This window comes from Notamacropus eugenii, chromosome 5, assembly GCF_028372415.1.
Source record: "Notamacropus eugenii isolate mMacEug1 chromosome 5, mMacEug1.pri_v2, whole genome shotgun sequence".
Classification (NCBI taxonomy): Eukaryota; Metazoa; Chordata; class Mammalia; order Diprotodontia; family Macropodidae; genus Notamacropus; species Notamacropus eugenii.
Genome location: NC_092876.1, coordinates 412,465,263 through 412,478,400, shown reverse-complemented (window position 1 = coordinate 412,478,400; position 13,138 = coordinate 412,465,263). Strand labels below are relative to the sequence as shown.

The 13,138-nt window shown below is 36.7% G+C and overlaps 1 protein-coding gene across 6 annotated transcripts in view; it reads right to left on the bottom strand.

The window, feature by feature from the left end:
- TMPRSS2 (transmembrane serine protease 2) overlaps positions 1-13,138 on the bottom strand; it is a 161,490-nt gene that overhangs the window by 98,029 nt on the left and 50,323 nt on the right. For 4 of the 6 annotated variants that reach the window (XM_072614769.1, XM_072614774.1, XM_072614770.1 and 1 more), the window contains 2 exons: positions 4,561-4,671; positions 1,446-1,565 (listed from right to left, as the gene is read on the bottom strand). In XM_072614769.1, the coding sequence (XP_072470870.1) occupies positions 1,446-1,565; positions 4,561-4,671 (231 nt within the window). Of the gene's footprint in view, positions 1-1,445; positions 1,566-4,560; positions 4,672-7,492; positions 8,111-13,138 lie in introns of those variants that run through there. The other 2 variants (XM_072614775.1, XM_072614772.1) reach the window with 2 other exon arrangements.

Genomic DNA, 13,138 nt, shown 5'->3' with positions numbered 1-13,138 from the left:
AGAGGGGAAAATAGAAATGGAAAGAATCCGCCAATTACCTCCTGAAAGAGAGGAAAGAAAAACTCCTAGGAATATTGTAACCAAATTCCAGAGTTCCCAGGTGAAGGAGAAAATATTGCAAGCAGCCAGAAAGAAACAATTCAAGTATTGTGAAAATACAATCAGGATAACACAAGATCTAGCAGCTTCTACGTTAAGGGATTGAGGGGCTTGGAATATGATATTTCGGAGATCAGAGGAGCTAGGATTAAAATCAAGAATCACCTATCCAGCAAAACTGAGTGTCACACTCAAGAGAAAAAAATGGAATTTCAATGAAACAGAGAACTTACAAGCATTCTTGTTGAAAAGACCAGAGCTGAATAGAAAATTTGACTTTCAGTTACAAGAATGAAATCATAAGGGATTTATTAAAGTTGAACTGTTTACATTCCTACATGGAAAGATGATATATTTGTAACTCATGAGACCTTGCTTAGTATTAGGGTAGTTGGAGGAAAGATAGACAGACAGATAGACAGACAGACAGACAGACAGACAAAGTGAGTTGAGTATGAAGTGATGATATCTAAAAAATAAAATTAAAGGGTGAAAGAGGAATATATTGAGAGGAGAAAGGGAGAGACAGAATGGGGTAAATTATTCTACATAAAAGAAGTAAGAAAAAGGTTTAACAATAGAGGGGAAGAGGGGGAAAGTGAGAAGGAATGAGTGAACACCTTACTTTGATCAGATTTGGCTTAAGGAGAGAAGAACACACACACTCAGTTGGGTATCTTACCCTACAGGAAAGTAAGGAAGAAGGGAAGAAGGGTGGAGGGATGACAGAAGGAAAGGCAAATTAGGGAAAGGGGCAGTCAGAAGCAAACGCTTTTGAAAAGGGACAGAGTCAAAGTTTAAAACAGAATTAGTAGGAGTTGGGATAGGATGGAGGGAGATATAGTTAGTCCTTCGCAACATGACTATTATAGAAGTCTTTTGCATAACGACATGTGTAGCCTATATTGAATTGTTTACCTTCTCAATGAGGGTGGGTGGGGAGGGAAGAAGGAAGAGAATTTGGAACTCAAAGTTCTAAAAAAAATGTTAAAAATTGTTTTTTACATGCAACTGGGAAATAAGATATATAAGCAATAAGGTATAGAAATTTATCTTGCCCTACAAGAAAGTGGGAAGAGAATGGGGGGCAGAGATAAAAGGGAAGGCAGACTGGGGGGAAGGGGTAATGAGAATGCATGACATATCAGTGGGGAGGGAGGAGATGGGGAGAAAATTTGGAACTTAAAATCTTGTGTAAATGAATGTTTAAACTAAAAACAAATAATTTTTTAAAAAAATCAGTGTTAAAAATGTTCTTTAAATATAATTGGAAAAATAAAATACTATTAAAGTGAAAAAAGAAAAAAGAGAGTATTTTCTCATTATTAATTTCTACATATACTTACCACAATGGTTCTCATCTTCACCACTGGGACAATGTGATATTCCATCACACCAATTAGTTGGACTAATACAAGTTCCTGAGCTTCCACATTCTATTCCAGAATTTGGGCACCTATTTTTCACTTAGGGAAAAAAACAAATGAAATGTAAACATGAAACTCATTAAGAAGGAAACGAGCAATAAATCACAAATTCTATTAGGTTTTTTAGCTCTTCTCTCTCAATGTTATGAACAAATAGGCCCTCCATTAAGAGAAATAATACTGTCAATACTCATGGGAAAAAGTGTTCATCACTTTCAAATCACCAGATACGGCATCCCCTTCAATAATCTGAAAGAATATTTTTTGTTATTGACTAATTATTCACATTTACTAATAAATTTTATTCACATTTGCTAATAACAATTCTACATACATATACACACAAATATATTATATATACACATATAGACATATTCATGTCTATATGTGTATATATGACATGCACACATAAGATTTTAAATTTCTTGTATTTCTGGCATTTTTTTGTAAAAAATAAGTGAAAATTGTGCAATGCCAAGAATACAAAAGTAATCTTGGTAAAGTACTTTAGTTCTGTTTACATTTTCTTAGTCAAAAAGAATAATCTTTATCTAAAAAGACAGAACAGAAACAAAATCATCATTCAGGTCACGCTGTCTGTGGTTGTCTCACATAGCTCTTTTTCTGGGACCTCTTCTCTTCTCCCTCTACACTATTTCATTTGGTGATTTTATCAGCTTGCATGGTTTCAATTATCATTTTTATACTGATGAGTCTCAAAGTCATTTATCTAGTCCTAATGTTTCTGCAAACCTCCAGAATCATATCTCTAGCTGTCTACTAGACATCTTAAACTCAACATGTGTAAAACTGAACTTATTATCTTTCCCTCAAAATCCCTCCCAAATTTCTCTATTATTGTCAGAGGAATCACCATCTTCCCTTTCACCTAGGTTGAGAACCTAAATGTTTTTCTCAGCTTCTCACTCTCGGTCATATAAATCTGTTGCCAAGAACTATTTCACCTTCATGATATCCCTCAAATATACTCTCCTCTCTCCTTTGACACTGCCACCATCCTGGTATATGTTCTCATGATTATCAGAGAATATAAAAACTATGACAAAAAAAGTCTAGATACCATATTTTTTAAAAATTATAAATTAAAAACTACCCAGAACCAGAGGAAAAAGTGAGACTAAAAAGAAAACAACAGTTGACTTCTAAAAGAAACCCCAAAATGAAAACTCCAACAATATCATAGCCAAAATCCAGAGCTTTCATGTTATGGGAAAAAATCTATAAGAAGCTAAAAAGGAGTTCAAGTACCAAGGACCCCCAATAAAGAATCCATAAAATTTAACAATGGCAACTAAAAAGGAGAGGGGAGCTTAGAACATAATGTTCCAAAAGTCAAGACATAAAGGCTAACCAAAAAAAGGATAACCTATCTAAGGGTGAAAAAGAATGGGTCTTTACTAAGAATGATGGATTCCCAAACATTCCTGATGAAAAGGTCAGAACTAAGTAGACACTTTGCAATGAAAATGCAAGCACTAAGAGAAAATCAGAAAGAAACACACACTTATTTAACTAAAAAGGAGTATGGAAGGATAAAGTGGTTTACACACTAATAGGGAGATTTTTAAAAATGACTTCACAGATTCCTAATTCCATCATGGTTCACAGAGAAAGATAAAGACAACGTAGGGTCTGTAGATACTGTTATTTACTGTGCTTTAATGGTCTTGGAGAAGTAAAAAATGTAGGGACAGAGTAGTACATGGGGGAGGAGAAGAGGAAGAATGAAAAGGAAATCACTACTATATTATAGAGGTACATAAGAAAAATAGTATACAGTCATGGGTAAAAGGTTGGGGGGAACAAGCAATCAACGAACCACATTTCATTGTAATACATACATTTGTACACACACCTACTCATAGTCACAGACATTGAGATTTTGTTATAGAAAAACATTAATCCCCACAGGGAAGTGGTGAAGAACAGGAACAAGGAGGGGTAGAGAGGGATCTAAGAAGAAGGACAGGATAGGTAAAGAAAGAGTTGTAAGTAAAACAAAGTCAAATATTTGAGGGAGAAAGCTGAATGTGTTGTTTATAAAAAGCACACCTAAAACACAAAGATTCACAAAAAGGTAAAATGAAAGGCTGGAGCTCCAGGTTACGTGTCAGCTAAACTCAAAAACATGGAGGAAGCAATTATAATTTCCAATAAGTCCATAGTAAATATAAATGTGATAAAGAGAAATCAGCAAAGAAACATATTATTAAAGGTGCCATAAAAAACATATCAATATACCCAATAGCACATTATCTAAAAACTTAATGTAAAAGTTAAACTAAAGAATTAGACCCCTTTCAGACCGAGACAAATTCAAACCAAACATTAAAAAATAAACAAGTTAAGAACCTGACAAGAACTTTAAAACAATTAGAAATAATATTTTTTGTTGGCTAATGAGTGAAAACAGAAGCAAACTTATCTACTTCTTTGCTTTTTGTGATCATGTTTTAGATGATTTTTTTCAGTGACCTCCTGCCAAAATGAGGAAAAGCAGAAATACTAAACATACCATTTATTTCAAACACAATAAATGATCCCATGTCAATTATGTTGTAGACTGAATTTTTGTTTGGATGCAGGGTAAACTACATGGCTTTTTATATCAATTTTCAATCAGATTTTATGAGATTACCTCAAAGTCCCAGAAATGAAGGAAAGTCATGACAAAGTCCCAAGAATTCAAAATGTCATGCCTAATTATCACATTTTGAAAATGATATTGTACTTAGTGAATCCAAAATATTTCAACAAAATTTAATAGATACCCAATACGTAAGCAACCAGAACTAGAATCAATTTAATCTGTTGCTAAATCCTATCAATACTACCTTGGTAACCTTTCTCATCCACACTTCCTCCTGCTCTCAGATATTGTTTAATGCAGGGCCATATCACCTCACATAACACCATGCAGAAGTACAGGAGCAGAGTCACAAGACTTCTACCTAGACACTGAGGGTGCTGATGCGAACAAACCAAAGCAAAGTCAAATAATATGAAGAAATACCTTGGACTGATAGTTGACCAAGGGGTAAACCTGGAAGCAAAAAATAACCCCACAAGTCCAAGTAAAGCCTCAGAATATAAAGTGTCCTTGCCATAAGGATTATAAGAGTACCTGGAAGAAATAAAACAAAATGTAAGGGTAGAGGGGAAAAAAATGTTGAGGAGAATGGTACCTCAAAAGGGATGATGGGAAACCTCATGCAAGGACTAATACCCTGAAAATCAGAATGAGCTAAATGGAAAACAATGACTCAGTGAGACAAGAAATATTAAAACAAAATTACAAAACTGAAAAAAGGAAATATAAGAAATACATTATGCAAAACAAATGACTTAAAAAATATGTAAAGGAGAAATAATATTAAAATATTTGAAAATCATGACTAAAAAAAAGGGCCTGGATAAATGAACAAGAGGACAAAGTGAAAACAAAAGGAATCCAAGTTAAATTCAGAAAGAAAACTCAAAATGAAAAATCCTCAAATTATCATAATCAAGGTCCAGAGCTTCTAGGTCAAAGAAGAACCAGCCAAAAATAGAGATCAAGTACTAAAGAATCATAATTATACACAAGAATTGAAAGCCAATTTAAAAGCTCAGAAAACTTAGAAAAAGAAATTCCAAAAGTCAAAAGATAAAGGCTTTCAATCAAGAAAAAAAAATTGTTCTGAAAAAAAAAAAACTAAGCATAATCCTATGGTGAAAGGGGAATGAACTTTTATGCTAGACAGGACTTTCTAAGCATTTCTGATGAAAAAAGATCAAAATGAGACATTTTGAAATGGAAATGCAGAAAAAATAAAGAGATATATATTCATTTGTTCAATTGGGAGGCAAGATGGGAATAGTTTGTTTACTTGCTAAAGAGGAAGAAAAGAGAAATGTCTTCTCAGAAGTCTAATATCTCCAAGATCCACAAAGAAAGATAAATAATACAGACTAAAAAAGTAGAGGCAATTTTGTTCTGTTTTGATAGTATTAGAAGACAGAAATGGGAGAGATAAGCAACCATACTGAGAGGAAAGAGAGAAAAAGGAGAGGAATTACTATCACGTAAGAATATTCAGATAATGGATATCCATTCACTATCATCTGAACCAAACAAAGGAATGTTAAACAGAATAAGAGACAGACAGAAACAGAGACTAAAGTATAGAAATCATTAAACCCAAAAAGGAAATGGGAGATGAAAAGGAAGGAAGGCAGGGGATTTAAGAGAGAAAGCATGATAGGTAAAAGAATAGTGACAAATGAAACAAATTGCAACATGGAAACAAGGAGTGTGAAAGAGAGATTAAAAGAAAAGAAGGAAATACTCAAATCTGTCATTGGATGCTGGGGAAGGGAAAGAACAGAGAGGTAATGTTAATAAAAACAGACCACTTCACTAATAGGACACATGTGATAGACAAAGCCACTCTCTTTAACACTTTCTTATTTATAAAAGAGTGAAAGGTTGAGAACAAAAGGAGGAAAATAGACAAGAATGCAGGATTTAGAGAAAAGGGCAATTAATAATCATAACCATAAGTGCAAATGAAATTAGCACACCCATAAAATGGAAGAACCTAACAAAACAGATTAAAGAGTCAAATCGAAGAATAAGCTCCTTATAAGAAACACACTTGAAACAAAGATTCAGAAACAGATAAAATGAGGGACCTGGGGGGAGGGGTGAATCTATTATGCTTCATATGAACTCAAAAAAGAAGGGGAAGAAATCATAATTAAAAGGTTATAGAAATACATGATGTTTTTTAAAAAGATAATCAGGGAAAGTATATTATGTCTAAAGGCACTAAAGGTGATAAGTCAACATCAACATTATATTCACACTAAGATGCAGTGTATTTAAATTTTAAAGAAAAACAATCAAATTACTGGGAGAAATATACAGTAAAGCTGTCACAGTGGGGAAATTTGATTTTAGCCCTTCCAGATGTAGATAAAACCAATCAAAAGATAAACAAAAAAGCAATTAAAGCTCCGAATAGAGCTTTAAAAATATTAAAAATGATAAGTCTCTGGAGATTACTGAATAGGAACAGAAAGGAGTTTCAATACTTCTCAGCCATGCATGGCACCTTTAAAAAAAATTGACCACCTAAGAGGGAGGAGGCATAAAGATCTCATCAAAAATTTTCTTGTCACAATGCAAGAAAATATTCAATAAAGAGAATGCATTGAAAGGCAATTGGAGACATAATGTTAAAGGGTAAAGGGGGAAAAGAAAAATTATAGATATAGAAAATTTCATCTAAGAAAACTACAATAATAAAACAATATATCAAAACATATGAGATGCAGCTAAAGCAGTTCTAAGGAGAAAAAATTACTTAATCTGTTTTCATCAACAAAAGAAAAAAAAGAATCAGCCAACTGAGTATATGACTAAAAAAGTTAGAACAGCAACAACAACGAAAAAAGTAAACACCAAAGTAGAAGTTCTGAAAGAAATTTTAAAAATAGTAAAACTATAAGCAAAAAAACCCCATTCTACTGAATTGATAAACAGGGAGCTTTATTTTTACAGTTACCTTTAAAAAAGAAAATAGATGAATGGCAAATCTTAAAAGGTGAGAAAGTTCTTATCAAAAATTTAAAAGGAATATTTTCAATAATTAAAGGAAATTAACAAAAACTATTTTACCCAATTATATGCCAACAAAAAAAATACAACACAGAGAAAATGGAGCAATACTTTAAAATGTTAAAATACCAAGATTGACAAAAGAAACTAATTATTTAAATAACCTAATAATCAAGAAAAAAATTGAACTTAACAAAGGAAAAAAAATCCAGGATCACATGGATTTACAAGTGAATTCTAACAAGTAGTCACAGAACAATAATTCATTTCTAGGGGGTTAGAATACAGTGCTAGAACTGGAGTCAAGAAGATTTAATTTTTAAATTTTACGTCAGTCACTTACCAGCTGTGTGACCCTGGGCAAGTCACTTAATCTCTCTTTTCCTCAGCTTCCTGTAAATGGGGATGATAATATCACCTATTTCCCAGGGTTATTGTGAGGATAAAATGATATAATATTTATAAAGCACTTTGTAAGACTTCAAACACTATATAAATGCTAGCTATTGTTATTATGGCTATTATCACTCCTCTAATGCACCACACTGTTTGCAAAAATTACAAAAGAAGGGTATATTTAACCCAAGGGTATATTTAAATTCCTGATTAAATATATCATTTAAATGCTTTCAGGGCTATTATTCAGTAATCTTCTTGGCAGAAACCATGCTAAAGGAAAAGAAAAAGAAATAAAAATTATGCATCCTACCCCTAAAGTATCAGCAAAAAGAAAAGGAAAGGGGAAAAGGGGGAGGAAGACAGAAATCAGAAGTTTTATGCTGTTTTTCCTGCTTTCAGTCTCAGATCTCAACAACATGGTCTATGCAGGAAGGCTGTGCTATATATCTGCAGTTCACAGAAGGTCTCCTAATAAAAGGTGATTATGATCAGTCAATAAAGCAGAGCAGTACCAGAAATATCAAGGACACAGCACAGAGAATAATACCTCCAGAACAGTCAAAGAATCTTCTACTAATGCCAGGCTATGAAAATAACCAAGAACATCAGGGCCACATCACAGATGATGACACAGAACAACTGTTCATAATAAATCAATGCAGTAAAGCGGTTAGAAGGTCAGAAGCCTCTTACATGCAATCTCTGCCAGAACCTAAATTGATTCTGAGGCTCTGCCAATTTCATCACTCAGTATTCCCTCAAACACCCATTAAAAACCTCCCCTCTCTGAGAGTCATATCAGGGGGTTGAAACAAAATCTTAGCCTCTTTAGAAAGACCTCTGCAGATGAACTGGCTGCTTATTCCACAGAGTCTAAAAAAAGTATTTCCTCATCCCTACTATCACCAAATCAGCTAAAGGATCCCTTTTATTCCCATGTAAATGCACATTCATCATAGTTACACAGCGAGAGTTTCACCTCATGCTATCAGAAAGGCACCTTTCAACAAGGTCACTACTTGGTCCCACAAGTCCTTTCTGGGAAGGAGTTTTTAAAAGTATCCCAAAGGAAAGGAATCCTGTCAAAGAGGGGGACTTCAACTTGTTCTCCAAAATATACAGAGCTCTCTGAATGGGGTAAGGACCTTAAGACCAAGCCAACTCTGAAAATGAAATAAAGGTTGAAGAGGGTCAACAGAGTTACATCCAAAAATCAGTCCATTATTATCAAGTTTAAGTCTTCTTAGAGACTGGATCCCAGAAACCACTGAACCAGGAAGTCTTTCCCCTTTAGGATGGTTTGATTAGTCATAAGTTTGGCTTCAGAAAGGTTAGAAACCTGACTTGAGGATTCAGGCAAATAATTACATAGCTGTTGATTAGCAAAAACAAACATTTTTCGCTCATATTGGCATGTCATTTTGCCATCTGCAGACAGGTTGGGGGTCACTTTGGTTAGGTAGATATTCTAACTGGAATAAAAACCCTGTTAGAGTGAGAAATGATTCATTTGAATCCTTACTCCATTCCAATCAGTATTAATCAATTTTATACTTTACATATATCATATAGGGATATTTAGATACGATAGGTTTTTATAGATCTTTATGGTAGGCCCTCAAATTTAATGTAACATTCACTACTTGTTTACCAGTTACAAAATTCACATGCACAACCATAAGAATGTTGACAAAGATGTTTCCTCCCTGTTTTGCTCAAATTCCATGTCTAAACTCAGAGTGGGTGGGATATTTGATTCAATGGAAAGACTTCCAAAGGACCTCTGAACCACCATGTCTTGCCCAACAAGAACAGGTGGCTGTCTTATGACCTCTTAGCAGGGATGTCTCATTCTTCACCCAACTTGTGATTCCTCTGTCATTTCTGGCCCTCAAGAGCAAGGTCTAACAGCCAGTAAGATTCTGTATTTTACCATGTTTTTTTTTGTATTCTTAGGTATCAAACCCCTTAAAAACCAGGTCCTGGGGACCAGGGGCATCTCAGAACATGAGGACAAGGTGAGATCCTCTTCAAAGGGCCACAGACCTTTTAATAAAGTACTATTTGCTTGGAGCTCTCCCTCAGCGACTTTTCTTGCAAATTGGACAATTTCTGACCCCACATTAATAATGCCTTACAGTTAAGAGGATCACATGGCAAAACATAGAATCAGCCACCCCAATGTCCAGATTAGCAATGGACCCACTCCCCAAACTCAGGTGTTCTTGTAAGGGCTCTAATCTGGTTGTTTAGCACATGATGTCTCCAACAGCTGATGACATGCCCTACAAATAGCTTCCAGCAATGGAAGACATCAACAAGAGTCCTCTATTTGTTTTCTTCCCAAAATGAGAACCCTTGATTATCCAGTACTGTTTTCTCCAGGTCAGAGACCACTTAGCTAAACCCATCATCACTGCTTAGGAATCTGGAGATAAAGATCTTCTCAATGAAGGATCTCTCACATGTCAGCCATGCAACCTGAAACTCAGTCCATTAGAACTTGCCAGGATCCCCATTCCCTAGGGAGTCTCATTATCAGATTAGTAGCTCCCTTAGTCTATTTGGGTAACATCTCTCTCCTAAAGGATGGAGCCATCAATTGACCAGGAGAAAACAAGTTGCCTCAATAGCCAGCTCTTTAAGAGAGTGGGGGGGAGGGAATTCAACCTGGATGAGATGAGGTTCTAGGTTCTTCACTTAGATACTGGCATAGAGACCTAGTTTATGAAGGGCATGAACACCAGAGGGAGCAAGGCATGATTTTTAATCTAGCATTTCCATTTATATTCCAAGAGAAGACTTCTGAGCTCCTATCAATCTCATTACATCAATTGACTCTGGACAAAGAGTGACTCATGACCCTGTCATCTATTTTGTAGCAACTGGGAGCCAGTAATAGGCAAATAACAGCTTTTCAAAAGTGACTGTTCAGGGAAACGAGTTCCAGAAGCTTGTTGCTTACTCCATCTACCTCTTGGCACCTGCCAAAGGCTTCATCGAGCCTAGTCTTTCTGGACACTGACCTCCAGAAACATGGGCCTTGCAGGATCATAAGAGCCCAAAAGGAGAGACTGCAAAACAGCCAGCTCTAGATGTTCTAGAGCTGCAGCCTGTTCTGGGTCCCACTGGAAAGAGACAGATTTGTGAATAACTTGGTAAATGGGGACCATCAGGACACTGAAGTGGTAAAAGTGAGTTCTCAAAAGCCTTCATAGTTAAATCAGTCAAAAAAAGTCTTCCTTCTTTGATTGTCAATAAAGAATATCAATGGGGCAGCTAGGTGGCAAAGTGCATAGAGCACTAGACCTGGAATCAAGACGGTTCAAGTTGAAATCTGAATTCAGACATTTAGTAGCGATGTGATCCTGGGCTTAACCACAAAATGAGAAGGAGGGAGAAAAAGAAAAAGAACAATGATGAGCAGGAGGAAGAGAAGAAGGTCAGGGAATGCCAATAGTTGTTGGTGTTAACTGAACCAGAACCATCCTCTAACTTATGGGTGGCAAGAGCCGCACAAAGTAGGCCAGAGGCAGGAAAGTCAGGCCACAAACAGAAGTTTAATTTCAAGATGAGGAAATACTTGCAAGAAGTCCACCCAAGAAGGAGGCCTTACCATGCTAGGGCAAAGGCAGGTCTTATATACATAAAAAAACACAAGTACGCTGGACCATGATATAGTTATTCTTAACCATTCCCACAGCAGGCTCACACACGGACAATGCAGCCTTCCTAGGTCCTGTGGGAACAGTCTCCAAATTGATTGTCTCACAGACACAAACAGAACCAGAGTTAGCATGGAAGGAACAGGAGTAGAGTACCTGGTTCAGTTCATTTAGCTGTTACAAGAAACAGGGATTGTGAGCATGTTAAGAGGTAGGATAGAGGGCTCTCAGGTCCCTGTTAAATAGAGGTAGCTCCAAACATAAATCCCTCAGCAAACACCTGGTGCTGGTCAAAGAAATACACTTTGCCAGAGGGTGCAATCATCCAGAGTGCAACGGATTACTGTTGTGCCAAGCTCAGGGTACAGCCTGATTGCTGGGCCTCAGCTCTGGGAAACAGGGTATATCCAAATATCTTGACAGTGGGTTTTTTTCATTGTTTTGGTTTTTTTTTTCTGGACCATTTCTGGAATCCTCTGGGCTTTCTCTACCCAAACTGCACTGGACTTGACCCTGAATTTTCTTAGGGTAGATTTCTTTCCTCATGTGAATAATTAACTGATTTAAGGATTCTACCAACATGGGCTTATCGGGCCTAGTCAACATTATGTCATCAGTGTAATAATGTACACCAATGCCTTCCGGAAGGAAGGCTTTTTTTAGGTCAGTGTGAGGAAGACTCCAGGTGGCCTGGAAAAGGACTGTATATCAGACTGCTTCCTAGGCAAAAGCAAACTACTCCTGACTAAACTCAGTCATAGGAATGGGGGCGGAGGGTGGAAGCATTAGTGAGGTCAATAACTGCTTACCACTTCCCTTGGACCAGGGCTACTTTTTCTATAACATTCACAAGGTCAGGAACAGCTGTAATGATGAACTTCATTCAGCTCCTATCTGTCAAGAGTCATCTGCTTTCCCAATGGGCAATATAGAATTGTCATAAGGGGAGGTAGGATAACAACAATATTCCAGTTTCCACCATCTCCATCCCTGGAGAAGAAAAACCCATCACCACCCAAACCTGATATTGTTTGGTGTGAACTACGTAGAATGGTTCTGGTAACTCCAAGGATTCTCATTTGGCCTCACCCACAGAAGCCTGCGTAAATGATACTGAAAGGGCCCCCACAGATATTGACCCCCAAGAGCACATCTTTCCTCCATGGTCTGCCCTCTCTATCCTCCTCCAAATAATATGAAAAAAAGACAGGGTCTTTAGAAGCTACCTTAGACTAAAGCAGGGCTGAAGGATTCTTATAGCCTTATTGCTAAAGTTCCCTCTACAGTTTTTCTAGTGTCCTCATGAGTTTGCCAACAATTGCTTCAGGACCCATACACAAAGGTCCTCCAAGAGAGGAAAGTAGGCACCCTGCCCCCATCAGAACAGCAGATCCGTGACTTCTACCCACATTTGCCAGAGAATCTATCTGCACCAACAAAGCACTTGCCAAGAATACAGATTTCCTTAACTCCTAGCCAGATTTCATCAGGTGACCCTCTCTTATCTTTGCAGTGATATGAGACGGTAGACTCAGAACTAAAGTCTCAGGCCATTCTGTCATTGTTCCACTAAGAAAGCAGAATTGAATTGTTCCGGAGGCAGGTTGGTCAAAGGGAAAAGTATTCTATGAGATACCCTTCCTCATCTATCAAACCCACTTCCTTTAAGTACTTTGCCCCCTCCCAATATAGATCCTCATGGGAGCTAGCTGTAACAGTTATTAATCTTTATGGGACCATTTGAACCACCTGAAAAAAGGAAGAAAAGGTGGGCCCTTGTCTAGAGATTCTAATAAATGCAACTGACTCTGTGACAATAATTCCTCAGAAAGCTGGCAACTTTCCTGCCAGCCTATGGAAATCCTCCTGAGAATCTCAGTACAGGTTCAGTGAACACCACGTAATCAGGAGTCACGGCATCAATG